General features: G+C 51.2%; 6 protein-coding genes across 6 annotated transcripts; 2 read left to right on the forward strand and 4 right to left on the reverse strand.

Annotated features, from left to right (window-relative positions):
• Window positions 1-3,019: 3,019 nt before the first annotated feature.
• On the forward strand, window positions 3,020-3,664 carry CGCA056_v013284 (Uncharacterized protein; the record flags this gene model as incomplete). Its single annotated transcript, XM_037328528.1, has 1 exon — window positions 3,020-3,664. The coding sequence occupies one exon, from the start codon at window positions 3,020-3,022 to the stop codon at window positions 3,662-3,664; it is 645 nt and encodes a 214-aa protein (XP_037173267.1).
• Window positions 3,665-3,950: 286 nt separating this feature from the next.
• CGCA056_v013285 (Secondary metabolism regulator LAE1) lies at window positions 3,951-5,336 on the reverse strand (the record flags this gene model as incomplete). Its single annotated transcript, XM_037328529.1, has 6 exons — window positions 3,951-4,091; window positions 4,146-4,608; window positions 4,656-4,923; window positions 4,978-5,057; window positions 5,115-5,131; window positions 5,220-5,336. 6 exons carry the CDS (start codon window positions 5,334-5,336, stop codon window positions 3,951-3,953), a joined length of 1,086 nt encoding a protein of 361 aa, XP_037172977.1.
• A 3,676-nt stretch (window positions 5,337-9,012) lies between these two features.
• Window positions 9,013-10,470, reverse strand: CGCA056_v013286 (uncharacterized protein; the record flags this gene model as incomplete). The annotated part of the gene is made up of 2 exons (XM_037328530.1): window positions 9,013-10,011; window positions 10,093-10,470. The coding sequence occupies 2 exons, from the start codon at window positions 10,468-10,470 to the stop codon at window positions 9,013-9,015; spliced, it is 1,377 nt and encodes a 458-aa protein (XP_037173131.1).
• Window positions 10,471-13,066: 2,596 nt separating this feature from the next.
• gel1 (1,3-beta-glucanosyltransferase gel1) lies at window positions 13,067-14,600 on the reverse strand (the record flags this gene model as incomplete). The annotated part of the gene is made up of 4 exons (XM_037328531.1): window positions 13,067-13,312; window positions 13,366-13,696; window positions 13,761-14,421; window positions 14,477-14,600. The coding sequence occupies 4 exons, from the start codon at window positions 14,598-14,600 to the stop codon at window positions 13,067-13,069; spliced, it is 1,362 nt and encodes a 453-aa protein (XP_037172978.1).
• A 4,228-nt stretch (window positions 14,601-18,828) lies between these two features.
• Window positions 18,829-21,141, reverse strand: bzz1 (the record flags this gene model as incomplete). Its single annotated transcript, XM_037328532.1, has 3 exons — window positions 18,829-19,214; window positions 19,265-21,038; window positions 21,097-21,141. 3 exons carry the CDS (start codon window positions 21,139-21,141, stop codon window positions 18,829-18,831), a joined length of 2,205 nt encoding a protein of 734 aa, XP_037173514.1.
• A 1,947-nt stretch (window positions 21,142-23,088) lies between these two features.
• On the forward strand, window positions 23,089-24,703 carry DBP5 (ATP-dependent RNA helicase DBP5; the record flags this gene model as incomplete). Its single annotated transcript, XM_037328533.1, has 4 exons — window positions 23,089-23,330; window positions 23,387-23,872; window positions 23,925-24,162; window positions 24,218-24,703. The coding sequence occupies 4 exons, from the start codon at window positions 23,089-23,091 to the stop codon at window positions 24,701-24,703; spliced, it is 1,452 nt and encodes a 483-aa protein (XP_037172969.1).
• Window positions 24,704-25,407: the final 704 nt, after the last annotated feature.

The raw sequence follows: 25,407 nt of genomic DNA on the forward strand, positions 1-25,407 counted from the left end.
TGGTTGTTAAGATTTTATGCGTTAAAGGTTTAAGTGATTTGGACGTAAGAGTGTTTTGAAAAAAACGTCCAGCTGACTGGTCCGGCCGGCTGACTGATAAACCATGTTATCTAAATCTATATCAACTTCTAAGCTTAAATAAGTTAATTACTCTTTAAAATATAAAGAAATATTATATTTAAATATAAATAAAGAAGAAAGCGTTATTTAGTAACTAAATTATATATTAAATAATATAACGCTACATATTATTAAGATAATCTCTTATAGTTTTAGTTTTATTATAGTAGAAATATTTATAATTAAAATTTCTTTTAAATATAATACTATTAATAGTTTTAATATAAGAGATAGTAATATAGATTATAAGGGGCTGGCCCCTAGGCTTATTCAACATAGAGGTGCTGTCGATTAACTATTCTAAGCTGAAGAAGGAAGAAAGGACTTTACAAGAGTAGGCACCTAACAGCGGTGAAGCAGGCTGGGTTAGGCGGCGTACTGCGGCAGAATAGTGGGTCCAACGGAGCTGGATCTTGGTAACTGCTCCGGCGAAGCCGGAGATATCAATCCAGGCTCTAGCCTGTGACAGAAACTAGCTTTATAATAGGTATGATCATTATGTTAATAGTAGTTATATATGCTAATTAACGCAGCAAAGCAAAGTCTATCCAGCCTAGCAACTATAAATAGGCTATAGTTATTAAATATATTAATTTAGGTAGGTGGTGTATCCCTCTGTTTGTGATTATTAAGGGTGTATATCACCTTATTAGTTAGACTATAGAATTAGGTTTTCTAAGTAACTAAGTGATCAAACCTACTACTAATAGATAGATAGATAATTAGATAAGTCTTAATTAGATTAAACACTTTAATAAACATACTAAGAACTAAATAAAAGGTGTCTATTAGATGCTTATTATTAATAGCTATAAAAGCTATTTATCAGTTAAATTTAATAATTACTATAAGCAGAATAATATTATAACTATTAGTATGCCTGCATATTTATTATATCTACTACAGCTATTAGATATTACCCTTTATTCGCCTTTAAAATATATATATAGTGATAAAATCAACTAATTTATTAGAGCCTCTATAAATCATATCACTAAGTCTAAGTTCTTTATTGCCTTCTATTAGGCCTATAATAAGGTTTTTAATAAGGAAAACATTAGGTCTGCTTTCTAAAGCACTAGAATTTCACTATAAGACTTAGACTATATTATTAAAAAGCTTAATATATATTTATAGATACCTACACCTCCTATAGCTATCCCTTTAACACCTCCACCTTAGTAGTTATAAACGCCCTCTAACCTATAACAAACTATCTTACAGTCTAACTTTATTAAAAGTTATATCTCTGCTTATTAAAAAAAGCTTATTAACACTAATTATTACTGCAGTTAAGCAATTATTAAAGGGTGTATAAGTAATAGCACACTTAATCACTATTTTGACTGATCAGCTTTATACCCTTAAGGATGTAAATATAGCACTTACTAAGCGCTAGAGGGCTAAAAGAACGCAGGTCTAGCTTAGAGGGGCACTTAGTATAGAGGAATCTTAGGTTTTGCTTAAAGGGAAACAAAAAGGGAAACGTCCAGCACCTTAAGAGGACGACGAGGGGGGTCCATCAAAGAGAGCCCAGCTAGCTTAGAGACGCTGTAGTATGTGTGGTGAGACTGGGCATAACGCGCAAACCTGTTCCAAAGATGTCGAACCCTCAGGAGATTCTGATAGCGACAACTAGTAGTTGATTTAATACGTTATGGTTGAGAAATACTAGATGTTGTTATGTATGTGGGAAAAAAACGTCTGGCTGACTGGTCCGGCCAGCTGGCTGATAAACCATGTTATAGATAGTTTAATAATAATCTAATAATATAATCTATAGATTAATAATAAATTAAAATAGTTATTAATTAATAGTAAAACAGTAAAAAAGATAAAAAGAAAGAAAAAGTTATTAAGTTATAAATAAATAAAATTAAATATTTATTACTAATATAAATAAATATTTATAAATATACAAAATAAATAAAATAAATATAAAGTTATTTATTTAATAAACTTTTTATTAAATTAATAACTTAAATTAATAGTTAATAATTGTTAAATAATTACTTAATTTTTATAATAATAATTATTATATAACTATTAATTATTTATTCTAAAGTTATTTATAATTTTAATAATAAAAATAAACTTATTTCTCTTTTTTAAAAATTCTCTAAAAACCTTTCTAAAAAGTTATTATATAAAGTTTTTTATTATATTTAGTTTTTAATTATAATATTTATTCATAGCGATTTTTTCTATTTATAATGCTATTATTACTATTTATTTTATTATTATCTACCTTAATATTATAAATAATATATTATAAAATAATATTAATAATTATTTCTTCTTTTATAATAAAAATTATTATAATTATTTAATTAATCTATAAAAAATATTAAAAAATCAACTAATTTATAAAGAAATCCCTTATATTATTTTTGTATTTACGCTTTACTAAGAGTTATAATTATAACTCCCTCACTTTACTCTTTTAGCTTCACTTTACTCCTTTAGCTCTACTCTACTATACCTTAGGAGCTACGCTTTACCTCTGGAGCTACGCTCTAGATAAAAAACCGCAACGGACTTACTAAGTCACGCGAGCTATCTACAAAATGTCTTTACCTTGGGGGTGATGGGTTGTCTAACATTAGCAGGCTGTCGGGACTTTTCAGGGGTTCCGTTTGGTGTGGTACTTCGGAAGCTCTCTGCGGGCGTCTTGTATATATGTGATAAGTCGCTTCTCTGTCTAGTCTGGGTAGTTTCGCAGGTCTTGGCCGTAAGCTGTAGCTTATCTTGAGGTTGAAATCCGTGAATGAACACCAGGCTTTGGCTAAAAAAAAGTTTCCCTCGAATCGTTCCGTCTTGATCTGTTTTCGACCTCGTACGCTTCTCACCTCAACTTCTATAGCTCGTTCAACCGTCACATAGTCTCAGGAAAAGCACGATGGGCTCTCTTCCTATCATCGACCAAGTCCTAACCCCATCCTCTCTTCCACTCCCCTACGACCCGTCCTCTGTCCAAAGCACAATCAAGTCCCTCTCCCTCTTGCGACACTTCGAAGGTGGCTTCTTCGCCGAAACAGATCGGGACAAGACCATCGTAGCGTCCACGTTCCCTCAAACACCCAAGAACCCGGTAACCCTCGGCATGATCGGAGGCTTCGACCGGCCCGGCTTCGTCCCAACTCTTCGCACACTATCATCCAACATCTTCTATTGCCTTACTCCGTCCTCACCTGTGGGCCGCTTTCACCGGAACCGCTGCCGCATCACGCATTCCCTTCACAGTGGACGAGGTCGATATGTGCTCATCCACGCAGACGGCAGCATCGAGAGATTCGTCGTCGGCAAGAACATCGCCGCCGGGGAAAGGCTGCAGTGGGTCGTTGAAGGAGGCGATTGTAAGGCCAGCTTCATCTTGCCAGACGGAGATGGCGAGAAGGAGGCGAGCGAGGGGCTCTTGATTACTGAGGTCGCCGTGCCTGGGTTCGAGTTTTGCGATCATGACTTCTTGACGAAGGACACGCTGCTGAGTCTCGTTGGAGAAGAAAAGGCGAAGCAGTTGGGGTGGATGCTGCTCAAAGTCTGATTTTGGGAAACAAGGTGGCAGAAATGAAAATTGAGGAATGGTATCTGTGCTGAAATACTCGTAGTCATCATCATACAGGAATATCTATGCCGTCCGCTCGCATTCGTCTTGAAACATTGTACGCCAAAGGCGAATGCCTTCCAGACGCCTTTTCCTGGGAGGTCCCGTCCTCTCCTGGTCATTTAAATGCTGCTTGTAACGCGCTATGACTTTCGCTGCTGAATCAATGGGAAACAAATCTAAAATTAAAAAATAAAAATAAAAAGGTCGTCAAGTCATTTGATCGTCATTCAGCCATGCTGTCCTCGGAGGGGCCGGCTGCAGCGATTTCCTCTGGATATGGCTTTCGGCCCCATACAACCCAAACGTGCTGGTAAGCGTGGATTTGTACGTTGCTGATATCTTTTCGTACGCCTACCAAAGACAACTGCAGATATGGTCAGCTTATGGTAGGAGAGTAACGGTCTAAGGGAATGCTTACCTCTACTTCCGCCCGTTTTCGCTCCAAAACTTGCGTAAACAAAGCCAGGCTGAAGCCACTCAGCCCATCAAGAAAGTTTTGTTCCCATAATTTGCCGACATGCTTGTGTCTCGGGTGTTTAGCCCATCCATTCAATGGGATCTTGAACACGCGCTCATGCACATCGACGAACCCAACCTCTTCGTACCATTGCCTCAGCAGATGCGCCCTAGCCAAGGGCCGTCCGATGAGCTCGCTTGCGTGGTTCATGTCATATACCCAGCGAGCTAGAGGGCTGTCTGGCAACAGAGTTCCATCATCGCTGATCGCTTCGACATTAAAGTCTTGAGACTCGAGCCAGCCACCCGGGCGTAGAGCGTCGAACGATTGTTGAATAACTTCAGTTTTGAAATCGCCGAATGAACCGAGGAGGACGCGTGTGTGTATGTAATCGAAGGGGTCAGGCCATGCCCACTCTTGGGAGCTGTGTGGAGTTAGATAAGTTCTCATACAGGAAACAGACTCACTTACGCGTCTTCAATGTAAAAATGAACGTTTGGTGGCACAGCATTGCTTTGGATAGGTGACAAGTCTACTCCAATAATGCGAGCTTCTGGGTAGCTGTCTCCCATATCCATCGCCCATGCCCCCGTTCCTGTGCCCACATCGAGAATTCGTCTGGGTGTGCTTTTCTCATTTATCGGGGCGAAATGCAGTCTGCCATTGAATAATTCCGTAAGTGCAAGCGATTGAAGGTCTAATCGCTCTTGCTCGGCTGCATCATTTGGAAATACATAGGCTGCGACTCATGTGAGTATTCTCAACCTGGCACGGTCGGATCGATATGACTTACATCCGGCCTGGTAAGCGTGGTAAGTCCTGCCAAAGTGACGAGGAAAGCATTCCACGCTATCCGGCAAAGAGTCCGTTTCCCTAGTTTACAGAATTAGCTCATGCGCTTGCGAATTGACTTATCAATGGCAGGCATACCCCTCTTGAGGGTCGGGCTAAGAACATGAGCTTGTTAGTGACATGGGACGAACAGTCAGATCAAATGAACAGGCCCGCACAGGCGCGCGGAGGATTTCTACGTACATCGGGCTCCAAAAAGCTATCGTGCAGGGATGTCTTGTCGGGGGTGGACTCGAAGGTGAACTCGAAGCCGTGGAGCCGACCGTTGACGGCGCCTGGAGGGTAGAAATTGGTGGCCATGACTTGAGCTCGTGACCTGAGCCGAGGGAGGAAAAAAAAAAAAGTTCGGAGAGCGTCGAGTGACGACGACGGGGTCGAGCTTGATGAGAAAAGGGGTAGTTTTTATGAGTCGAGGTGACGGATTCGGAACGATAGGACGATTGCGGTCAAGTTCAGGGCCATCGAAGACCTCAGCGAACAAGTGGAGAACGTGAAGTCAATCGCAATCGCTCGTGGTGGCTGTTGAACAAAGAAAGTTTCCTTGGGGGAGCTCGTTGATGTTGTCTCGCGGTACGTATTTGTCTCCTGACAGGTCGAGTTCCCGGCTAATGTTCACCTCCTTGGTTATTAAGACAACAAGATTAACTAGGGACGGAGGGGTCGGGCATCAGAGAGGAATGAATCGAACGACCTCGGGATCGCAGATCAGAATCAAGGTGATAAGAGGCTCGATCCGACTCAAGGGCTCGCAGCACGCCAATTGAACGCCGGCCGAGACACACAAAGTTTAAGATGAGAGATTGGGGCGTCGGTAATGGAAAGGGAGGGGAGAGCCGTGGCATTTGTGTACTAAGTAGAGCAGAGGGAGCGAGTCTGGGTGTGTGAGTGTTCGTGCTCGACCCGGAGACCTGGGACGGCCTGAGTCGGTCTGAATCCGCGAGGGCGGGAAAGGCGGGAACGAAAACACGGGGGAGGACCCAATAGGTTGGTTCTGCTGTTGTTGGTGTTGGAACTCGGTGTCGACTGATACGATTCCACAACCCTGGGGGGGCGGACCCTGGACCCTGGGACCTGGATTTCTTTGATTTGGGTCCCCCCTTCTTCGTCGTCTGCATGGCTTCCGTTTGGCTGTGAATGAGCTGGAACTGGAACCCAGACAGAGCAAACCCCCCAAGAGCAACCCAAGCTTGCGCCGAGGTACAATATACAGCAAGGTACAGATATGGAAAAGGACCAGTTAGCGCGGAATTGACAAATGAGGCCCCTCAGTCGCCTTCCTCCCCGATTTGCTACCGGGTACAGCTGTCGAGAGCAAGCAACAGGGGTGGACGAAATAGCGGATAGCAGGTGAGCTCTGTTTCGACCGGAGTCGCGGGCGAGCTGGAAACTAGATTGAGCCTCTGCATTAGAGGGGGCTTAAACACCCTTTGGCGTTGCGTGCAGCCGCCTAAGGTAAGAAGGACGCATCCAATGTGGATTGTTGCTGCATCAATTGCGTCAAAAAGAGGAGGAGGCAAAAAAAAGAACCAAAAATCAAAGATACGTAGACCTAGCCTGGTGCATGCATCAGTGCGTGAGAGTAGAACCAACAACAACCTGTCTGTACAGAGGTACTGAAGGCCCAGAATTAAAACAAGAAAAAGCAAGGGGACTTTGCAGAGGTGCCACAACTACAAAACAAGCCTGCGCCGGGTTAAACGTGGATCGCAGATCAATGAGGAAAAGTTGCCGACTACTGCTGACCAAATTTCACAGATAGTTTCCTCACGTCGGCCGCTGGGTTCACCAACCGGAACGAGAGGACGGCGGTCTACCGACATGCCATCCCAGGATCCATCTGACATCTGACAGGAGAAGGGAATAGAATCGTAAACGAGCCCTCATGTTGCTCCCCCTCACCTTGCCCTTGGAAGCGAAGACGACGGTGAATTTGGGTCCAACACCAAAATATCACCAAGACCCAGTTAGCTATGCGGGCACCCTTGCGGTGGGAAATGCTGCGCGAAGTGGTGTCAGGCCAAAAGCGTTGATAGGATGACAGGATATGATTCGCATAACCAGCCAGCAGCCATGGCCTGTCGGTGGAGAGAGTTGGGGTAACATCCGCTCTGAGAGAGCTCTCTGCTCCGGCCGGGCGACGGTGCTCTGTGCCACGGCTGATCCATGCCCTACGCAATGTCCGTCCAGCCCAGACTTTTTTTGCCAGAAACAAGGTCGTTCCGGGTGAAGGCATTCTGGTACCGGCTCGAAGGATTCAATTACAATTACATTTGCGGCGTTGTTGTGTTGCCAGAAGCCGGCAGTCATGAATCATTTGAAGGGTGAGTCTGGACCGTGACAGGACGGCCGCCAGCGTCGAAAGAACGGTGTGACGGGCTGGACGGAAAGCCAGTTCTGGGCATGCAGGAAACGTGATGTGATGTGCACCAACAGCCACATGCTGCCCGTCTTCACCACTTGAATGGCTGCCCGCTGCCTGGGGCCTGGGCGCTGCGCCGCAGAGATGCTCATCCCAGGTTCTCGGGCCCTTCTATTAATGCCCTGAGAGAAAAAAGAGAGAGGCAGAGAAAGAGGGGAAACGACGGTCCCGGTGCAAAAGTTCCTGTTGGTGACAGACAGCCGCATGCCCACAGGCCATGTTCCAACCAACACCATGTCTCTCTGTCTCCGCCGCCAATATTTCGCAGATGTCTCACTCGCCTCGTGCACACTTTTCTCTTGGAGCCCCGTGATTCGTTTGATGCTGAGACACCATCGTTCCTGCAAGAAAAAACCAAAAAAAAGCCCGTCCTACTCCCCTTCCGTCGGGAAAAGACCTGCCCGTTCCAGAGGCCCGGTTCGTGTTGTCTCGAGCAGGCATTGCATGATGGCGCTCATATGTCACAAACTCGCTCTGTTACACAACCACCAGTAACATGCTGTCAGCAGTTTGCCGAGCCAGACTCCACGGCTCTGTTCGTCGAGATGCATGAGACGACGTCGCACAGTCCTATCGTCCGCATGGCCGGTGTCGGCCTTGCCAAACGGACGGTGACGGCCTCGTGCAAAAGCCCTTCCTCCACAGCACTCACGGTACCTGGTTTTTGGAATCTGTTTGCAGCGGCCCAGAAGAATCTTGCGATCTGCATCAGATTTACTCCATTCATTGTTTCTCGGGGATACTCCTCCTGTCATGGCGTCTTGGCCCGTCATCCCTAGGCAAGGTTGCGTTCGCGATGCTCGGATGTTTTCTCTCTCTCTTCTTAGCCCTTGCTATCTTACTCGAAACAATAAACATTCTTTCCGAGTGATCAGTAACATGTCATCCGTCAGCAAGCTACGGAATCAGGTCACTCGGCTCTACGCCCTCGGACTCTGATCCCTGAGGTCCCATCCCGAGCAGATGGAGATGTTGGTACAGGTATCCGAATGTTTCCCACCGCAATGTCAAACTCCCTGTTGGACCACCCCTGACATTGACACAAGTCCCCACTGTTCAAAGCCCTGTGTTCCGTCAATCTTGCATGGGATGTCGCCGGCAGGCATCCAAAGTCTGCGCGGCCGAGACAATGACAAGCCCATGTCATTCCCGGAATATTGTGCGAATTGAGCCCCAGAGCTTCCAACAAACCGGTAAGCCGAGGTCTTGGTTCTTATTCTCGGGCCCCAAAGACACCCGTCGGTATAGTCCAAGCTCCAAAGGTTCCCTGCCTCTTCATTCCCAGAGGTTGATTGCTCTTCCCAGTCGGCACGGAGAGACATTCAATCCCGGCGGCATCGATTCCGTTATTGATAAGTCGAATCCCGAGAAGGAGTCCTTGGGTAGCCTTAGTGTTGCGGCCTCCTTGTTGTTGGGTCTTCCTGGCACTGACAGTGATACATGTTCAAGAGCAGTGATACAGTTGCCCGTCGTTCTTTGATGTGACCCTGTCAAGCCAAGTCCCGCGCCCTGTTGCACAGTGGTGCTTTATCGACGAATCCATCTTGGCAAACAATATCACGACCTCTGCTGAACCTTCTCAGTTCTTACACTAAGCTCTTCCCAAGGCGTCACCTTGCTGTTCTCCCATATGGCCTCATCAGCATGTACCACTTGACTCCAGCCTCGGATAAGCGCCCGCCAGTAACAGACTTCCGCGGCCGGGCTCAAGTATCCGCGTCCAGCAAACAAGCCCCTCTGCCGTTTTGCAATGCCATGTGCTACGTCTGCGTGGTTCTCCAACCAGCTGATCGTGGACTCCAAATCCGACCAATCCGGGTTGACAAAGACCATGTTTGCCTCTTCCGGACGAAACGTGGCCGGCCACGTTTCTTGTGCTCTCTTTGATGGGTAGCGTCCCTGCTGCTGCTTTTGTGACTTTTCCCTTTCAACGGTGTTGGCCTCTGCAGAACCTAGCAGCGTACTAGAGTAGACCGGCTTTACGAGGTGCGTCGTGTGCTGCATCCACTCGATAGGCGGGCTCAGAATAACACTCTCGCAAAGCTGATGAAACTGGAGACGGCCCGAGTACGACACGCCCTCGGTGTGGATGATGTATTTGTAGCGGCAAAAGTCCTCGATGTTGAGGGCATTCGTTGCGTCCTCTCCCTGGTTCGTCCATTCCAACGCCTGAACGTCAGCCCATTTCGCATCCTTGGCGATCTTCAGAAGCTCCTGTCTCGATCTTGGATTTGCGCTAGCACCATTGTTGAACCAAGCCGTACCGCGCCAGACGGCTCGGCGGTCTTTCTTATGGAAAGGCAAGACGGCTTCTATATTGGTAGTTGCGGCAGCAGCGTTGGTGATAGACCGGATGAACGGTTGATTCCAGGCCCAAAAAGCAAAGTGGGGGATGGGGAAGATGTGTCTTGGGGACGACGCAATGGCGGGTCTGCTATGAGACCAAGACTTCGATACGGGCGTATCTTGGATGTAGAGGTTGAAAACGGTGTCTGGAAGTCGAGTTGGTGAAGTGAGGATGGCTCGGTGGATCTGGTGAAGGGCGGCTCTTTGTCGCTGCGGGAGTTATTAGCCACTGCTTTGTCGTGATGATTCACATAACCCGGGTAATTCGGATCTTCATCACGGCATACAGACCTCTCTCCATTGGTCGGACATGTCAACTGGTCTTGGAGCTCTTATAATGAGCAATTTGTTGTTCTTGATCTGCCCTAGCAGGGACGCCGAGGCGTCGTCAATGTTGAGCTGGAATGAGCCTTGGGCCACGGCCAGGTCTATCTCCTTCGTCAAGCCCGGGAATGTTTCCTGGCATTGTTCCTCGGTGAGATGAAGGTTGTCGAAATCCTGCTCTCGGTTGCTCATAGGACTAGACTCAGCAGCGTAGTCTAGAGGGCTTCCCGTCGCATCTCCTCCAAAGCCAACTTTGGATGGGCACAAGATTCGGTATGCGATGAGCCCAAGCGCTGAAGCGACGAGAACAGGCCACAAGCGCCGCGCTGCCTGCTTCTGGCGCATTTTGACACTGCCTCTCACTCAAAAGTCGTGATGGGTTGAAGTGAAGTTGACGTCTCTACGAAATGTCCCGAATGCAGAGGTTTGGGAGTTGAGGGGCTGACGGGTAACCCGGGACGGGATGCGCCCTGTTCTGGCCCGACTAACTTTGGGATGCCTGTACTTGCAACATGGGGCGGGGCGAACGGGGGAAGACAGTTTCGCCTAGAAATGACAAGGTGAATTGACAGACATGTCACCAAAATATCTCGCGGAGATTGGAACGCCGTCTTGACAACGCCATGCCAAGAACTATTGGTTGCTCCGGGGCGGGGCCGGCTACACGGCATGCTAGGCAGTTCAATACTCTTCCTAGATTTGAAGTTCGCGGTGCTGCACAAGGACAAAAACACCTAACCGGTCTTCCGTTCGAGGAAGTCAGGATTGCGGAGGTGTTCACAGCCATGGCCTGATTTAACTAACAAGCGGGAATCCTCGCCGCGTATTGGCTTGAAGTTGATTGACCCCAAAACCTGCTCATGTCTGTCCACCAATCATTTAATACGTGAATATTGCTTCAGTGCAACCCCCGGATTTGCAGCTGACTGCCGTACTATAAAGAAATGCACATGTTACACAGTCAAGCCCGCCCATTCTGACTGTCGCAAGAGAAATTTCAAACCTAAGTCGCTAGAAAGATGCCCTATAAGGACTACTAAGTTTGATCAGATTAAATGGCATTCTGGATAAGTGATGCCACCGGTTACTTGCACTCCGGCCCATGTGGTCATGTTGGCGGGATATCAGTTTGAGAAACGGTTTGTCAACGCAATGCATCCCAGAGCCAGTCTTTCTCCCTATCTACATAGATTTTTGCTAGTCGGGCAGTGTTAGTCAGCTATCTGGGCAGTGTCCCCTATAATTCGCGATTCTCGGTAGAGGGAACGATAGAAGTAGTGATAAGGATAACGCCGACGACGACGACGACGATGATAATAACGACGACGATAATAATTATAACGATAAAAGTGAGAATAAAAAATATAGTCGCTTTAGAAATAAGCTACGGATTTACGTGTGTGTGAACACTGCCCGGATAGCCAAATAACACTGCCCGAATATCAAAACTCTTTGGGGAGGTATGGAAGGACAGGCTGGGGACTTGCACTAAGGAAAACGCGTTCGAAGCCATGGACTGCTTTCACGAACACCTACTGGCGGTGTTCTTAGCGGGAGAGCAAGGGGAGTGACGGTCGTGGGCATTTGTCGAGACCAGGAGATCGGGAATGCGCCTCAGGATTTCTTGTGGGGCAGTTGTTTCAAGCCCAAGAGCAGGGATGATAAAGGTGAGGATTCTGGCGGCAGGACAATGAACGTCGAGATGGGCAGGGAGGAGGGTGTTTCTGGGGTGTTGCAGAGGGTTTCGGAGAGGATTGGGGCGCCGATGACGACCGTTGAGATGACTTGCAGCCTGTAGGAATTATCAAACCTCACAAAAGGCCGCCGAGGACGCATCATCCCAAATGGGTATGAATCTGGCTTGCGTTGAATATGTTTTGGAAGGACAGACTTCTCGGATGTAGACAGAATCAAGACTCGTTTCTGGGTAACGCTGAACTTGAAGAAATCCCCGCCTTGGTGTTCTTGTCGAGAAGCCCCAGAGAAAGGTGAATGTCATGTGCCCCCGTCCCCGATCCTCACCAAGTAAGCCGAGTTCTCAGGTTCTCCTCTGATTGTTTCCAAGAGTTTTCGAAAAGGAAATATGTCCTCAAAATCCACCCCGCCCAGGCAGATGGGACGGACTCACGTCCACGGAGGCCGACGGCGGAAATAGTCGATGACAGCGGGAAGCAACTTCGTCGGTGGCCAATGATGCCGTCATTTTGACAGAGTGAACAACTTCGTACACTTCGCATGATATCTTTAATAATCGCTGTCAACGGCTGACAGTCGGAGCGTTGGGATTTCAGCTGCGCTTGCAAACAGGGCCAAACGAAGACTCTTGTCTTTTGATAACACAATCTTTCGAGGAGAGGATTCGATGGGAGTCACGACCCGCATCGAGACGATTGTATCTTGCAGATGCAGGTAATCATCGATCCTTCCGTCAGGTACGTTAGGGTTTGCGATAACTGTACTGGGTTCGGACGACGTTTTGTCCCGCACTTGAGATGAGCTCTGTTCTCGGGTGAATGCTTGGGGACCCCGGCCCCGATGCCCAGAAACCGGAGGCAGTGAGCAACTCCGGATGCAGGTCAACGGATAAGGACATACGCATCAGTGAGTATGAATATAGAGGCATCATGAGACCACGGGAGCATCTTGGATAACAGAGGCGATGGATCAAACATATTAAATCATAATTGGCCGTAGCACAACTGTACATACAAATAACGCGCCCGCGTTGAAGGATACGTTTCTCCCGTTCCTGTCCGTTTGTTCACTGCGATAAAGCCGGAGACGCCCAAATACCCTGGGTCTCGTTCCTTGACAACTAATGAAATTACGGCGGTGCCGTCCAATTCTAATGCTCATGCGAAACGGGGCAAGTGCCCTCCCAAAATCGTTTGTACATCCCAATAATGGGTAACTTTTTTTGACGTGGCTAAGCCTAAAACTCTTACAACACCATGGCACCGAACAGGGTGAACATGATGGTCAGGCCGCTGATAACCAGAGGGGCCTTCTCGACGTGGCTGCCGAAGGTGAGGCCGGGGGCAGCGTTGGAGGAATCAGTAGCAGCAGCGCCAGAGGCAGTGGGGGAAGCAGTTCCTCCGGTAGTCTCGCCATCGGAGGCAGAGTCACCGGCCTGCTGGGAGCCATCGCCGGTCAGACCAGGGCCGTCGCCAGCACCATCAGTCATGTACTGCAGCGCCTGATTAGCAAGAGATATCTGATACAGGGAAATGCGCAACTTACCTTGCTAGCACCAGTAGGCATGGTAGGAATCTTGCTGGGGTCAACGGACCAGACAGCGTTCTCAGTGGGGCAGGCAACGGAGTGGGTGGTGGAAACAGCACCGCCGGCACCGGTGGGAGCAGGGTACTTGGACATGGCAGTGGACAGCTTGGCGAACTCGGGCAGCTCAGAGACGGAGGTACCGTCGATCTCGACAATACCGTAGTTGTTCTCCTCCATGGAGTACTCGTACATGAGACCTCCGGAGTAGACGCCGGTCATCTCGTCGCTCATGAGAGCCTCGATCTCACCGAAGTCACGGCCGTTGGTGATGCAGCCGTACTCGGAAAGGCTGTCATATTAGTTAGCCAGGTTACAACAGTTATCGAAGACATTAAGCGTCGACAGTCACTTACAAAATGGGGAGACCGTAGTCGGTGAAGTTCTTGACCTTGACATCCCAGCCCGCCTCCTTGAAGTTGGTGTTGCACCAAGAGTAGTCGTTGAAGGCGAAGAAGTCAGAGCGGGCATCGTCGCTACCGCAGTTGAAGTACTCGGCAGTCTCCATACGGTTGTCAGCAATATCGGCAGCAGAGTAACCGACAGGGACGTGGCGGAGGCCGCGGGAGGCCATGTAGTTCTTCATGTCACGGGTGACGGCCTTGACGTAGGGGGCAGTCAGGGTGGTGTTGCCGGCATCGTTGATAACCTCGTTACCGGAGAAGAAGGCGAGGGTGTTGTCGTACTTGGCGAACTCCTCGACAGTGGCGAAGACGGACTGGAGGTAGACGGAGTTGTAAGACTTGTGGGGGTCGGCTCTGTTGATGGAGTAGAGAGGGTTGTTGACGTCGGCAACGAGGTAGATGCCAGCGTCGGCGAGCTGGGACATGCACTCATCGTGGTTCTTGGAGTTGTCGACGGAGTAGACACGGATGGTGTTGACGCCAAGCTTCTTGAACTCGGGAATGTCACGGCCGCAGATGGAGGTATCGGCCAAGGGGTCGATGTTCTTGGAAGAACCACCGGGCTGGTAGTCAATACCACGGATGTAGAAACGGTCGCTGCCGGCCCAGAAAGCTGGAAATAGTGTCAGCAACTGGTCAAAGGTTGGGAAAGGTGAGGTCATTCATACCATTGCCAGAGGCAGTGACGGTAGGGAGGGAGCGAGCCTTGATGGGCTTCTCGGGAGTGGTAGGGGTGGGGTTCGCCGAGACGGCGACAGCAGCCACAAGGGCAACGGCAGCGGCAGACTTCATGTTGACTGTTGACTGAGTGTATTCCCAAAAGCAAGCGGTGGTACGGTCGAATAAGTTCCAAGGAGGCGAGAAAGAGCGACGGAGAGTTGGTTCAGCGGGAGAAAAAGCGACGTTCGTGGAAGTTCCAAAACGGGGTTGTTGATTAAAAAGGTTGGTCGGTTGTCGAAGAGTAGCAAAAAAAGGGCGTCAACCAAAGCGAGGGAGTTGACTTTTAGATGGAGGTCGAAGGGGAAGATGGGAGTTAGCACACTCGAAACCCGGAAGGCGGCAACGAGAGGTCGGATTGGGAATGAAGAACAGGAAAGAGAGAAAAGGTCGAGGCTGGCCGGGAAGGAGGGACTGGGTGAATTAAAAAAACGGCGTGGTCGACGGTGGTGGTGGTGGTACGAACACTACGAATGAATTCCCTCCTTCTTCCACATCTTCTGGCTCGCTCACTCCACACCCGACCTCAGGCTCACGACACCCCCCCTTGCCTTGCTCTTGCTGGATTGGATCGCATCCTTGCATCGCGCTGAGGGTCCTCGCACCCCGGACTGCATCGCCCAGCAATTGGCCCAGCAGGTCGAGCGGCGCTGCCCTGGCCCAGATTTCCCTTTCCTTGCCAAGGAAGGACCGACAGGAGACGTGGACGGTGGACACGGCGGCGGAAGATAGGAGGCGCTGAAGATCCACTAGGCGAATGAATTGGCTGTCAGGCGAGCCATGACTGGCTGAGTGGCAGCTGTTGCTCGGATTTGCGAATTCAGGGGACGCGGCAGGCGTGGACGGGAGACCGTGCGATGGGCGTGGTCACATCGGACGGGAGGGTGGGATGGAGCCAGTCGGCCACCCGGCAGACCAAAGTACATTGTAGAGCTGGCAAGTGGGAGCTCTGATTGGTCCGCCGGCGGCTTCCTGAGCAGCCCTTGGGACTAGAACCACGCCTGCATTAACTCGTATCTCTTGTAAACACGGGAGGCTCACTATTGGTGATGTAATTCCGTGTGTGTCGTCCAGCATCCATGACCACCCGTCCCTGGGCGCGTTGCACCGGCGCGTCTGGGCACAGACAGCTGTCGTCGTCGTCGTCGCCTTTCTTTCTCTTGCCAGCCATTGAAGCCCTCTGCCCACTATCCAGTCACCAGTCCAGTGCGTCAGATCAGGGCAGCCACTTGCTTTCATTAGGACGGGAGTGTGAAGAAGCCCCATCCCCCGTTGCGACTATTGCCCTGGGCTGGCACCCTAGGACGAACTGAGGCCTCAATGCTTCACTTGTTGCCGTCGCCCTACGACTACGGCACTGGTATCCGGATTCCATGGCAACTTGGCTTCCTTTGACGGTTTCGCATCCAACGCAAACGCTTCATGATCTCCTCGGCGCAGGGCCAAGCGCTGGACATGGTGGCACACGAGAGACTCCTTCAAAAATCGAGGCACGTCTTTCTGCCTGGTTGTGCTCGTATAAACCTCATCGTCATGTTGATTATATGCGCCTCTTACTGACATGGCCACTGACACGCGCTGACGACCGAAAAAAAAAAAACACGAATTCCCCACATCTCATCACGTCGTTCGCCGCTGCCGCCAGGTAGCTTTCCTGGACTTTTGCTTGTTTTCAAAGTTACAGCAGGTGCTTTCCCACATCTCCACCGCAATTCAAACAACCTCAAGCATCGGTACCGGCACCAGCAACCGCATCAAACGGCCGGTCTTGCAAGTTCCAGACTGCGGTGAGCAAGGTGAGAAGAGGTGAGGTCTGAGGAATCCACGCCCACCGGGGCCGGTTCCCCGTACCCTCCTCCCCCTTTTTTCGCATGCCGAAAGACACACACAGAGAGAGAGACACGACCCAGCAGTGCAGGTGCAGCAGTGGAGATAATTCCCCGTCCTCTCCCACGGGCTCCAGTCAGAGGACGACTCTGGCCATGCACTGCCACAGCGATCAATGGGACACGCACGCACGTCCTCCTGTCGAGTGGGCTATCATCATCCGCCCGGCCTCCAGTTGCCTCCAAACCCTCCCACCCCCGCCTCATGCTCATGTCCAACATCCAGCAGCTCGAACCCAAGAAACCCGTCCCAGAACGGCGAGCCCTCTTCTGCAATTGGCCGAGGCGCGCCCAACCAGTCTCGAAAATGGTCCCAGAAAAGCTCCAAGAAAAGCAAAATATGCAGCTAACGACATGCCCATTATCAAGATTGACCTCGCTTCGTCGGCGATCGCAGGAATGTCGTCTGCCGCGCAGTCGTCGTAACACTGCCACCGACCTCCTCCACTTGGCCCTTCGATAGCTCTCTGTTTGAGAGCCTTGAACGGGGACCAGCGCGCGCAAGTCCGCAACCATTTGCTGTTGCTAAATATTCGCACAATATCCAGAAAACAAGATGATTTGATTTCTTCGTCCCGCCTCCCGTTATTCATTTGAATGAGAGTCGCACTCCCACCGACAGGGACGTACGCCATCATCCTTCGCTCCCAAGAAAATAAATGTCCGATCCAGATCGCCAATCATCATCTTCCAAGGCCTCCAAGACTTCATGGTTCCACCACCCGACTCCCTACGCAATACAAGATGCCCGTTTCAGACCGACGACCATGTGCAACTCGGTCGAGAGCGCTGACGGCGAATAGATTGCTGCCATGACGGCCATCCCGCCTGGGTTCTTGCCTGCGCGTGTGCCCAGAAAAAGAACATACCGGGGCGGCCATATTAAACGGACTGGAGGCAAATAAACAAACAAAGAAGTCTGCCTCTTCAGATTTCGGTCCGTTTCGTCCACGTCTCCCTTTCATGAAGCGATCTCTTGTTTGGATTCAGTGATCCAAATCAAACAGAAATGGTATTGGCACATGCAAGCAGGCCTCATGCCAACATGTCGCCAAGAGTTCAAAAGCAAGAAAAGTCACTGAAGGGCCCCGTCGCAAATGCATGCACATCGCAAAGCGCAAAGAAATTGCATTACTCCAAAACTCATCATAATTTCCCAGATTTGACCCGACCCCCCATCTCACCCCTCCATCAGCATTCAGCACCAGAGCCAATGGCACACACACCAAAGGCCGTTTATCCAGGGGTTATCCGTCTAGGCCTCGTCTTCTGATTGGCGCTTGGCCAGAGCTTGGCCCGACCTCAGTGCCACTTACAGAGGGTTATTTGTTGGCACAATTGATGAACCTTTTTTCAAGTAAGATGCAGAAACTGTTCACCTCGTCCGCCTGGTTTTCCACCTTTCGCGTTTCGCGACAACTTCTGGAAAGACGATATTCAGACGTTGAATGATCCTTTCGACACTGAGGATTTGTACCCGGCTCTCGGCTATCGTCAATCATTCGTGCGGGATCCTTCTCGATGCCCAGACATTCCTCCTCCCACCAAGGAAGCAGCTCCCCCGCAAAGCGTCCGTGTGCCTTTTTTTTTTGTTTTCCGTCGCCCTCCCCTCGCGGGCGCTGGCAAGCCTGGCAGCAGCCAGTCAGTCGGCCACAGGTCGCGGCGTCAGGTCGGGGCTGGCAGCGGGAAGGCCGGCTGGATCTCCGCGATCCTCCCACCTGCGCGGCCCTGCAACCATGCCGAAAAGGGCACACGATCCAATCCAAACGCGGGACCTGCTGCCATTTTCCAGCCCAGTTCCCTGCAGCGGGATTCCTCTCGCGACAGGAACGACGACTTTGACATTCTCCTGACATGAACGCCCCCCTCCAAACAAAACAAACTTTCATGCATCATCGCATCTTGATGCTGGACGGCAAAACTCTCACAAGTGGAGAGCAAAAAAGTACGTGCAAATGCCAAGCGGAAGGATCGCACAAAGCGGGAAACCCCTTAAAGCTTCACTGTGAAAATGATTTGCTTGTTTTCTTTTACTACGCCGGAACTCTCCAAAGAAAAGAAAAAAGCCACCACCCGATGCACGACTCGGCCTTTTCTTTCCCCTCCTCGCGAGAACTTACTACCTGTACTCGTATGAATGCACCTCAACCAATGCTGCTGCGGTCTCTGCGCGACGCCTCCAGCTTCGACTTGCGTCGCTCTCTCTGAGTTTGGTTCCGTCTAACCAGTCGCACGCTCGTCACCTGCTCCTCCTCTATAGCCTGAAAATGGGCATTCTCCTTGCCTTTCTCTAACCCCCCTTCTGGTGTGCCACGAGCGCTTCGCTGTGCCTGGTTCTTTGCTACCGTCGCAGGCGACTGTGCCGCCGCAGAACCTGGCGTCGTGTATTTCTTCTGCTCCCTTGCGCGGTGGTGCTCCTAGACCGCCTGGACGTAACTCGCGGGCACGCTCTTCGTGACGCCTCCCTTTTCGACTTCAGCCCACCCGTCGCCGGGGTCGGGCTTGATGAGCACAAATCTCTCACCCTCTGTCATGCTGTGCTCTTGATCGCTCTGCGCCGTGTACTCGTACAACGCCTCCACGTACTTTAGCTTCTTGGCCCCGCGTTTCGGTGCCACCGCGGGACCCTTCTTCTTGGCCGCCGTTCCTATCGAAGAGCCCGAGTTGGAGTATGTCGAATCGGGTCGTGCAGAAGCCCCGGTGTTCTGAGCGACCACGGGCGACGCTGGCGCCCAATCGACGTAGCTTGAAGGCACGATACCTTCCTTGTAGCCAGCGCGAACCTTGGTCCAACCGGTACCATCTGTGAAAGTGTCAGCTGGTGTTGCCAAGTCGAAACGAAGTGAAACTTACCATCCGGTTCCAGCATCGTCACATCGCGACCCTCTACGACAGAAACCTCACCGTCCCCACTAGCTTCGAATGTGTATAGCATCTTGCCCTTTTGTTGCTCGGAGGATCCGTTCGTTGGTGCGCTTCCGGGAAGCTCGCTAATATATGCGGCGGGCGGCGGAGCCATTACTCTCTTCCTTGCTGCACCGGAGCTTATGGTTGATGCAGGAGCTGCCGGGCGAGGGGTCGTCGGTTCAGGGGGTGCCTCGTCTATTGGCGAGGCTGGACCTGCTATTGATCGACGAGCACTCTGCGCATATCCTGAGCTTAGTGAGTTCATCGTGTTCGAGCGGGTCAACGTTGGCGAATCTGATGCATTCGTCGGCGAAGAAGCGCTAGGTTTCAACAGAGCGTTGGCAGCTTCTTGTCGTTCGGCCTTGAGCTTTTTGCGTTCGTCCTTCGATTGCTCTCCTGGGCAGTCTGCAGGGACCTTCATCTCGCACTTGTTGTGACAAGTGTATCCGCAGTCTCTGCAATCGAATCCCTTCGCAGACAAACCCCATATCCTCTCGCCGCAGAGATCGCAGTTCGTCGGGATCTTGAATGTCTGTGCCTTAAAGTTGTGGTTCTTTGCGCCAAGCGTAACGTCGCCGACAGCCGATGTAATGGTCGAGGTCTCAACTTCCGCAGTCACCCTCTTTCTATCCACAGCATGGAGATCCTCCTGCAGCAGGAAGAGTTGCGTGACCACCAAGACCTCGTCCTTCTTCTCGGTGCCCTCCCTAATGCGTTGCTTTACGCGCTTGATACCTTCGACTTCGCGCCTCTTCTTGTCAACTTCTCTACGCAGGTCGCCTAACTGCGCCTTGGATTTACTCAAAACGTTGCGCAGGTACACCTTGGCCGTCTCGTCCACAACCATGTTATCATCGTCGTGCCACACTGGGCTGGGCTCGAAGACCTTGTCAGGGGGCTCCTGGAAGGAACCGAGGTTGTGGCGAATGTACATCATGGAGTCGAGGTGAGGCTGGTTTCGGGAAATTTCCGTTGTCAAGTTGTCCATCAGCCCCTTGCTGCTCACAAGCATCGCGGCCTCCAATTGCGAAGCCACCGTCCAGAGGCCATTCAGCTTGATGGTACGGAACTCGGCGAGGTCTTGTAGACTATCCATAACCTCGGGGACGTACTCATGGTAGTAGCGCTCCTTTTGCTTATTGGTAACGTTGATTGCGATCAAGTAGGTGTTCTTGACATTGTTCATGTCGAGGATTTGCTGCTGATACGCACTCTGCGCTTTGGCCTTGTCGAAGGCAGACTCTGATTTTTTGCGCTTGCTTTCCACCTCCTGGCAAGCAGAATCGTATTTGGCTTTCGTCTTGCGCAAATCGGAATATTGGGAGTCCCTTTCGTGTTCCAACTTGCCGGCATATTCGGCATGGCGCTTGCGCAGCTCTTCGAAGCGGCCACCCAGAAACTTAAGCGGCTCGGCCACTTGCGACAGGAGGTTATTAGCGTATCGGTCGTGTTCTTCCGCTCGGGATTCGAGGGTGGTGAGTTGGGTAGACCAGGTCGTCAAAGAGGCGCTCTCAAGAGAGCCGGGGGTCATGGCCGGCGTGTCGCCAACGCTTAGAGGTGCCGACTTCTTGTTCTTCTTCTCAAAATACTTCTTGGCCAGGGCATTGAGTTTGGCAGCATACTCCTTCTCGATCGCACTTCTTTCGCGGTAAAAGGCCTGAATCTCGTCGAGCCATGCTATGCCGTGGGTAACCCAGGCGTTGGCGGGCTTGAAGCCATCCTAGAGGACATGTCAGCGGTTTGAGGGGCAACGGAGGGGCGCAGCGCGCAATACGGACCTTCAGCTCAGCGCCGAACGTCGGCGCGGCGTCTACCTCGGCCATTGTCGTAGGATATGTTGTTGAAACCGCATGCAAAGGATGAGGAACGGCGGATCAGATCAATTCGAATGTGGTGCCCGTCGGGAGGGGGAGGGGGTTGCCGGAATCAAGATAGGACTCGTGATGGATTCCTCCGAAGAAGCGAGGGCTGGTGGAAAGAGGACAGCCTGCCAATGCGGACGGCGGCCCGAGGAAGAGAGAAGGGCAGTGGGGGGATTACAGCATAAGGTATTCCCCGCCGAAACGGCTAAAACTGGGTGAAAACTGGGCAGAAACCGTTGATGAATGCTAGCACGAGGCGCAGGACGCCCGAAGGGTATGTACAATGTTAATAGTAGAGCAATGCGAGCGGCTTGGAGTGTGAGATGGATAGTCGCAAAGGCCGTGATCATCACCAAGCGACAAAGAGCGCCAGCAGAGGTCGCAGATGTCTCGTCAGGTAAGGTAGGTAGCCTCAGCCCACCAGGTTCAGGTAAGGTACCCAAGGTAAGGTACCCCCCTTCCCACCTTATCCGAGGTGAGGCACCTTACGTATGTACCTGGTGGGCAGGAATGGGCTGGAAGGTACCTCGCCCATCACCTTACCTGCCTCCTTAGGTACGCTTGGTGGGCTGCCCTGGAAGTCGGAACCTGGGGCATTGACATCGGACGGAGACGTCGTCAGCTCCCTCTCAGGCAGACTGGAACCTGAGCTGCTTCACTGGCGCGTTTCTCCGGCTGCTCGGTGCACTAGGTGCGCGCTGAAGAGGCCTGTGGTGGGGTGGCGGAATGGCCGCCAGCCACTGGAACTCCACCCATTGGTGCCGTTGAGGCCTGACTCCTGAGCGTGGAGGCAGGGGTCTCAGGTTGGCTTCCATGTTCTCCAGAGTCAACCTTACTGAGGAGTTGTTATGCCACACGTGCCGGACCTTGAATACCTCCCTTCCGCTGTTGTTTGCACTCTTCAGCATACGGAATATGGCTATGGCTATGGCTTGTATGAATGACGTCGGGTCGCAATGAAACAGACGGCGCACGATTAAGGGAGCTCCATTGCCATGCTGCCGCTGGGTCATTGCATCGCGACTCGTTATCCGCGGAAACTATGGATTGGCATCTGTCACGTGGAACCTTCTGGCAGGGTGCAGCTCCTTCATCAGCTCAACTCATCCGTTCCTAAACAAACTTCAGCTTAAGGACCTCTTGTTACCTTAGGTAAGGCAATGTCCCAAGGTTGGCTGAGTGAGCCTTGCACCTCAGCCACCGCAATAACACCCAGTGACACGAGAAGTGGTGGAAGACATGTGCTTGTCATATTTCTACAGGGCACATTGATTGGTCCAAAATGAACAAGATTTTCGAGAGAGGTCCCGAGTTTTGCTATGTCTTCTTGATAAGTGTATTCTTGCATGTTTATTCAGGAAGGTTGATCAAAATATCACCCAAAGTATCCGTACCGCAGTAGCTCCTTGCTTGTGAAGCTCTTGGCAGCTAGTTTAGGAATGCCTGAAAAGTCAGGCTTGGAAAGTGCCCCGCGGTAGCCCCGCCATTGGCCTAGTCTCTCCAAGTTGCGTCCCAGGCACAGGCAGGAGAGACCAAGGACGTAGCTTCCTAGAAATTCGATCTTCTGGAGCTTCCAATTCGCCGCCAAAACAAACCGAAAAAAAAAATCCCGGCCTGTCCTTTGTTCCTTCCCTCAACACAAAGTGAAAGAACCTTGCGCGCATGTAAGTCTTCCAACTTCTTCCCCGTTTGCCTTCCGCAATTTCAGCAAGCTCCTCCTGCGCACTTCTGCCAATAACTAACTTCCTTTCGCGCCGGGTACAGACGGGCGAACATACCGCTTCTTCCTTCCGACCTCACCAGTAAGCTCCCGACGCCGCGCAGCTCTCCATTTTCGCGATTTCTGACCGATTTTTTGATTTTTTTTTGGCAGATCCTCCCCCGAACTACGCGCGCATCTCCATCACCATGGCCGACCTTGCGAGTCGCATCACCGAGCCCCCTGCCGATGCTCCTGCCGACGCTCCTGCTGAGGCCGCCGCCCCTGCGGAGAGCAAGCCTGCGGAGGGCCAACTCGATGGCACTGTCGAAGCTCTCGGTGGCTCTGGCCTTATCGAGAACACCTACGATGTCGATGTCAAGCTGGGTGACCTTCAGTCCGACCAGAACAGTACCCTCTACTCAGCCAAAACCTTCGCCGACATGGGACTGTACGTAATTCTCCTCGAGCAGTTTAGTACCCAAATGCTGACAGACTGTTGCAAAGTCCCGAGCCGATTCACCGTGGTTTGCTTGCCTTGAACTACCAGAAGCCTTCCAAGATTCAGGAGAAGGCTCTCCCTCTCATGCTCACGAACCCTCCCCGTAACATGATTGCACAGTCGCAATCCGGAACCGGCAAGACCGCTGCGTTCGTCGTCACCACCCTGTCGCGAGTCGATTACACCAAGCCCGAGCAGCCTCAAGCCCTGATTCTCGCACCTAGTCGCGAGCTTGCCCGTCAGATCGAGGGAGTCGTCGGCAGCATCGGACAGTTCTGCGAAGGTCTCAAAGTCGCTGCCGCTCTCCCTGGCGCCCTGGAGCGTAACGCTGCCGTTCGCGCCAACGTCATTGTCGGAACCCCTGGCACTGTCATGGACATCATCCGCAGACGCCAGCTGGACATCTCTCAGTTGAGGCTTCTCGTTATTGACGAGGCTGACAACATGCTTGACCAGCAAGGCCTTGGCGAGCAGTGCCTGCGCGTCAAGAAGTAAGGTGCTCCCTCGCCTGCAGTCAACGTGCATGGGCTAATGATTCTTCAGCATGCTTCCCCGCGACATTCAGATTCTCTTGTTCTCTGCCACCTTCCCGGACAAGGTTATGGGCTTTGCCGAGAAGTTTGCGCCCAAGGCTGATCAGATTCGTTTGAAGCACACCGAGCTTACCGTCAAGGGTATCTCTCAGATGTACATTGACTGTCCTAGTGAGCAGGATAAGTACGAGTACCTTGTCAAGCTCTACGGTCTTATGACCATCGGATCTTCCGTCATCTTTGTCAGGGTATGTTTTCTATCACGATTTTTTGTAAAGGACTTGCCGGCTAAACATGCCTTAGACTCGTGAGAGTGCCGATGAGATCAAGCGCAGAATGGAGGCTGATGGACACCGCGTGTCGGCCCTTCACGGTGCCAAGGATGGTCCTGAGCGTGATCGCTTACTGGAGGAGTTCAGGACTGGTGTATCCAAGGTTCTCCTCACCACGAACGTTCTGGCGCGTGGCATCGACGTTTCCAGTGTGTCCATGGTTATCAACTACGACATTCCCATGAAGGGACGCGGCGACTCCGAGCCTGACCCCGAGACCTACCTGCACCGTATCGGCCGTACTGGACGTTTCGGACGTATTGGTGTCAGTATCAGCTTCGTCTACGACAAGAAGAGCTTCTACGCTCTCAAGAGCATCGCCGACTTGTACCAGATCGACCTTGTTCAGCTGGATGCCGAGGACTGGGATGCGACGGAGGAGGAAGTCCAGAGAGTCATCAAGTCCAACAGAGCTAAGGCTGCTTTTGCCCCGAGTGCCACCGATGCCAAGAAGTAGTACTAGCTTTGACAGACGGGCGATTCGGGTGTGAATGAGGAAATGGGCGTGACGAGATTGGCGGAGAGACAGATTGGCAGCCGAGCGTTGGCCATGTAGGGCCACTTCACAGAGTTGCTACAATCAGATGCGACATGGATTTGCACAAAGGCCTCGAGGCTTTGGAACGAGGCAACGATATTAAGATACCATCAACGGAAAACAATGGAAAAGTCTGAACACAAATAGCTCACTTGCACGCCACTTGGGATCGACTAATCACGCCAGGTCAGTTTCGCCCGGCTCAACTCGCAAAACTCGGTCTATTTCGTTGCCGGAATCCTGTACTACCCGTGTTCCACCGCGTCGACTCGGAACAGTCGGTGTTAGGTGCCTAGGTAGGTTGCGTTGGGGGCACCTACCTGCAGCAGCTCCACGGGAGCGTTCAGCTCAGATGAAACCCTACGATAAGAAGCGGAAAGGCTAATGGTAAGATGAACAAGGCGTCGAGCAGAGATTGGGGTCTATATGTGACTTCTAGAGACGAGACGTAGCACACACGCCTCGGGCGGCTGCCTGCGTTGGAGAAGCGTGTCAAGCTCGACGATGACCCCCGGTCCCCCGCCTCAGCACTCGCCAGCGGCGCATGAAGAGTTACCATCGTTTGAAGACTGCAGAGCGAGCATAGTCAATCACATCCGTGAAATCTCGTGGTCAGCGACTTC

Source organism: Colletotrichum aenigma, assembly GCF_013390185.1.
Source record: "Colletotrichum aenigma strain Cg56 chromosome Unknown KSG_Cg56_contig09, whole genome shotgun sequence".
In the NCBI taxonomy this organism is placed as follows: domain Eukaryota; kingdom Fungi; phylum Ascomycota; class Sordariomycetes; order Glomerellales; family Glomerellaceae; genus Colletotrichum; species Colletotrichum aenigma.